At 43.8% G+C, this 5,559-nt stretch overlaps 1 protein-coding gene across 1 annotated transcript; it reads right to left on the reverse strand.

Moving 5' to 3' along the window:
• Positions 1-4,398: 4,398 nt before the first annotated feature.
• LOC138249400 (olfactory receptor 52J3-like) lies at positions 4,399-5,349 on the reverse strand. The gene has a single exon (XM_069203360.1). The coding sequence runs from the start codon at positions 5,347-5,349 to the stop codon at positions 4,399-4,401; it is 951 nt and encodes a 316-aa protein (XP_069059461.1).
• Positions 5,350-5,559: the final 210 nt, after the last annotated feature.

Below are 5,559 nucleotides of genomic sequence, written 5' to 3' on the forward strand. Positions count from 1 at the left end.
AGTGAGCCGATTGACCGATCAGCAGAACCCATCCAACCTGCCCATCAACTGGTGATGGCGCCTACGATGGCTGACATGCTCTTGCTGAATCACAGTGCAGAGTTCCCTAATGGTGTTTGTCAACTCCTTATTGTTTTCTGCTTTTGTTTTCGGTCCCTCATGCAGCTTGCACAGGTTTTCATTAAGAGACTCTAACTGCTTGCGCATTACTCCCATGTTTTCATTGTGAGACTCTAACTGCTTGTGCATTGCGCCCATATTATGATCAATTGACACCAACTGCCTGTGCATTGTGTTTACATTGCAGGCTCTGCACTTTCAGCATGGAAGCTTCAAGGCCGCCAAAGAGTGATGGGCCCTCACCTTCCTCAGTGCACTGTCTGCCTGCTTCGTAACGCCTCCTGAGGGGAGTGGACTGACGCTGGGTCAGGGACTGCTGTCTTACTGTGATTCTGGCCTCTGGGTGTGGTGTGGGTTCCTCATCCGGCATTTCATTGGAGTCCAGGTTATGCTCCGGGAGAGGTATCACTATTGCCCTGCGTCTGGTTGGTGCATTAATGAAGGACTCACTGGTGTTTGAGTCGGACTGTGGCTGTGTTTCACTATCCCTCACATTTCCACCTTCTGCTGCGTCAGGGTCCGGAACATCTGCAACGATAATGTGCAGCATGTCTTTTTTGTTTATTACACAAATAGTTGCACATTACTATTAAATGTACACTGGCATGGTATCACAAATAATCTTTTGCGTTGTTTCTCTATTTGGCTTAACGCTATCTTGATATTTATGTGGTATTTGCACTTTAGGAGTGTGGACTACCTCTCCCATAAGGCATTGTTGTGTTGTATTTAGGATGTGGCATGGCCTACTTATCACACTGCATAGTGAAAATATATATTTTCTAAGGGGCATTTGTACATGCAGATATGGGGAGACACATCATTACCTTCGCTGGTGCTAGGTGTGCCTGAGGTGTCAATGTCGGTGACACCACTGACAGCTTCAGGTAGCAGTGTCGACTCCACCATGTCTTCCATTGGTGTGGATGATGTCTGGGTGGGTGGTACTCCTCCGGTGTGCCTTGCCTCTGTTAGCCTGCTGGCTACCCTCTCTTTGGCACATGAACGCAAGTCATACCATCGCTTGCGTATCTCCTCAACGGAGCGCTGTGCAAGACCTACTGTGCATATTTTGGTCTGGATGTCTGACCACAGTTTCCTCTTTTCACTTTCAGGTACCTGCAGTAAGTTCTTCCCAAAATTTTTATCATGGTTCCTGACCACCTCCTCGGTGAGCACCTCCAATTCCTGCTTACTGAACTTGAGCTTGCGCTTCCTGTCACCTTTCTCCTTCACATCCCCATCAGTAGCCATGTTCCTGTTTGTTCCTGGCTGGCTCACAAGGCTGCCTCCCTGGTGCTGGACTGTGTCTCTCTCTGCCTGCTCCTGTGGTCGGGGCTTCTGGAAACAACATGGGTTGTGATGTCATCAGGCTGTTCCGGTTTGCCGTTTTTGCAATTTGCGATTAGCAAATACTGATTCGCAAATTACTTGTGATTCCATAAATGTGACTCCCAAATTGTGTTTGTGATTTTTAAGAAATCGCTATTACTGGCTCACAGATTTCATACATCCCATTTTGCATGTCCAAAATAGCAATTTCTTAACATTCGCTATTTAAGAAAGGCAAACCGGGAGCTTGATATATCTGGCCCAATATTACAAACATTAATCGTAGTTCAGTGCAGTATTTAATGATCAGTCTACTAGTATTAGTTATTTGCCCTTCCACCTCTTAGTTTCTATTATTGTCCTGTGGTGCCTCCAGTATATATGGCATCTAGCAAGAATAACAGGTCTTAGGAAACAACAGGAACTGATGCAAGCCCACAGAAAGCCTATAAGTCAGCTCATTTGGTATTGGGAAAAAAGAGTTCATGTGAGCAAGGTTACTACCTCTACATTTCAAGATGCAGTCTTTCAATCTTTCAACTCCAGACTCATGTTTTCTGTTTGCAGAGAACACAGCTTGACTTGCTGGTTATTTTTACAAGGGCAGCATCTTCAGGATTGGTGCAGAATGATAAACTCGCCCCTCACAAGGGCGGCTTGGATGAATCAATGCACCAGGCCTGGTTGAAGGGTGCTTGTCTTCAGCAGTTGCAGCTTCCTGGCCATGAGAAAAGGTCTCTGACTAAATTAGCAATAAGGAACAGACAAAAGGGACAGTGCCTGCATAGAAACATCTTCATCATTAGCAATGGAATGTGTTGATGTACCCTTTTTCCTCTACCATTTGCCAAATGACAGTGCTCATGTAAACTAACGAGCAAGTCCCAGGTAAAAAGTCCTGATAAATTATCAAAGTAGTTCCTTCCCTCCACGCTTCTGTGTCTGGGTCTCCAATCTGTGGGCAATACACGTCTACCTCCTGGGCTGGTGGAATCCAATTCTCCATCTTGGCCCATGCTAAACTAGGGGCAATCCAAATTGGATCCTGCTGGTCCCAGTACTCAAAGTCTCACCACACATGAAGTCATATCAGCACATAGATCTAGGTGTTACATTTCAGTGGAAATTGACATGAGTGATGCCAGTAGGATCCATGCTCCTTAGTACACAAAAACTGTCTGCTTACTCTTCAAAACCTGGTATGCTGCAACCACAACTTTATGCCAACATCCCAGAACATGGACAGTGAATTCATGTCATTAAAAAGGGAATGTTTGGTGTATGCCACAGGTCACAGAATAGGCCAGTAGCCTAGACTTTATCATGGACAGGTTTAAGCCTCAAGGTGCACACTTGATTAGTTTGCAGCCTAGGGCAACAAAAGTTGGAATACCAGTTTCACATGCTGTTGGGTCATCTTGAGGTAGGGGTGCACACCTGTACACTATGCAGGGTACATTCCTAGTCCAGCAGTCACTCACTTGCTCACTTACTCACGCTCTCTCCTGTGTGATTATGGTCTATGGAAAAGTACTAATACAGTGTATGTACACCAATGCTTATCTCACATAGATTGTATGAATGTTGTTAATGACTGAATAAGAATGAATTCACCTGTTTCATGCATTGGGCCATGTAGTGCTGTTTCAGGGCGCAGACTGAGGGGTAGGAAGTTCTAAGTTTGGTTGGCTGTTACTGAGAAAGCACTATCTCCATAAGTGCAGGATCTGGGTATGTTTAGGAAATATTGATGGGCAGAGGGAAGACCAGTTGAGGAGCACACCTAGAAAATGTTTGCAGCAATGAATTCTGGAGATTTTAGCTAGCTAGTTTTGTGGACTATAGCTATGAACTTGAAAAAAGATTTGACTTTTGAGTGCAATTTGTTCTAGGGGGTGGGTGAAACTGACAGAGTTTCACTCTGCAGAATTCCGCAGTTACATTACATTAAAACTCTGCAATATACTGCGTAGTTCGTAAATGGGCAGAATTAGGCACATCACACTGCTTGCACTGATTTTTGGTGTTGCAGCTTGTTCTGCACTGAAAAAGCATTGGGAACAGCACCACATGACACACTAGAGGGCACTGCTTCTCAATGTTGATTTTGCTGAAGCTCAAGTGAATTTTCTACTCGAGAGGCAGCTTTTGGACTGGGAATGGTCGTGAGCACCTTTGTTGGGGAAAACTTAATGAATGCCCTCCTAGCAACTAAAAATTGTGGTAAGGTACACCCAATCTTGCTTGCCAACATACTGTTGGTAAGCCATACATGATAAAAAACTGTAGCTTGGTGAAGAATCAGGTGACAGCATTCTACACCAATTAAAGTTGATGTACAAGGCTTTCTGAGGCCACAAGAAAATTGAATCACTGTAGCCTACTCTTGATTGCATTAGGGTATTGATGATCGGAATGTGAAAGTGATTATCAGAGAAAGGCCTAAAAAGATTGATATACCATAAACTGGTCTTGGCTACATTCAGTACCAGAGGTTTTACTGAAAGACTAGTGTCAAAGTGTCAGGGCCCCCAGTTCCTCAGCTTGAATCTGATTTGATACCCAGAAACCATCCTTTGAACATCATATGCTTACTGCCAATGAAGGGATCCATACAGAGGCAATGGGTGAAGGTTTCACCCCTGCATCCTCACTAGCACCTGTTTAATACCTGGTCCACTTGTCCAAGAATTTATCAGCCGGGGGCAGGCAGTGTTAGACTTTCCTCTCTACATTACTCTGTGCCAACTCTATGTAATGGACATCTATCAGAGTTGAGGTATCATCGGAAATGCTTTTCTCTCAAAACATCTATGTACATTTGAATACCACATACTTATTAACAGCATGAACATACAACAGCTGCAAAGAACAGCACAATATCACTTGGCTCAGGCTAAAGGTCGCAAATAATAAGTGGATCATCATTGAAGACAGTATACAGAGTCAAAGCAAGTGCATGGACCTTTTCATTTTAAACATAATCAGGATGCCAAGTCGTATTTCTTTCATTTTTCCTCCATAAATTAAGGGATTTGCCACTGGTGGAAGGAGGAGGTATGTATTTGCCAGAAGGATGTGGACATAAAGTGGGATAGTGTGATGGAATCTGTGCAGAACAAGGGAGAACAGCACAGGCACAGAAAATAGTGATATAACCCAGACATGGGCAACACATGTGTTAAATGCCTTGAATTGATCTTTGCAAGGGAGCTGCAGCACCACTCTGAGTATCTGCACGTAGGACACACAAATGCATGGAAAGTCCATTGCTGCCACTGAAAGTGTGGCTATCAACCCATAGAGATTGTTGACAGTAATATCAACACAGGAAAGCTTTGCCACAGCTATGTGCTCACAGAATGAATGGGGAATGTATCTACTACAAAATGGCAGCCGAACTGTGAGTAGCGGCAATGCAACACTTAGGACTCCTGCCCTGAGCAGAATAGCCAGGGACATTTTTCCAATTAGCGTATTTGTTACAATAGTAGTGTATCTCAGGGGGTTGCAAACAGCTACATAGCGGTCAATTGCCATGCATGAAAGAATGCCAGACTCCACTGCTCCAAAGGTATGTATGATGAACATCTGGAAGAGGCAAGCACTGAACTTGATGGCTTCATCCTTAAACCAGAAGAGGGACAGCATTTTTGGGAGGATGGAAGAGGATAAAACCAGATCAGAACAGCTCAGCAAGGCAATCAATAAGTACATGGGTCTGTGAAGATTCATCATTGTTGATATGGCTAAAAGAAGAGTACCATTCCCCAAGAGAGTAACAATATAGATGGTGCACAGAGGAACAGCCAACCAGGCATGGAAGTCTTCTAGTCCGGGGATTCCCACCAGGAACAGACATGAAGGTGAAAATTCAGTTTTGTTCATGGACGACATGATGTGTCCTTCAGTATTTGCTGTCACCAAAAGACTGAACAAACCTTTGTACAAAAAGAAAGCACATTATGAGGTTCTTTATTTTTACAGAGAGTCATTTGTGCATGCATTTAAATGATAGCATTTTTGTACATGCAATTAAGTTATATCATGGGACGTTAAAAGGTGCAGCTTTAAAAACCAAAATGTCCCAATCATGTTACTGAAAAT

This window comes from Pleurodeles waltl, chromosome 8 (assembly GCF_031143425.1).
Source record: "Pleurodeles waltl isolate 20211129_DDA chromosome 8, aPleWal1.hap1.20221129, whole genome shotgun sequence".
NCBI lineage: Eukaryota > Metazoa > Chordata > Amphibia > Caudata > Salamandridae > Pleurodeles > Pleurodeles waltl.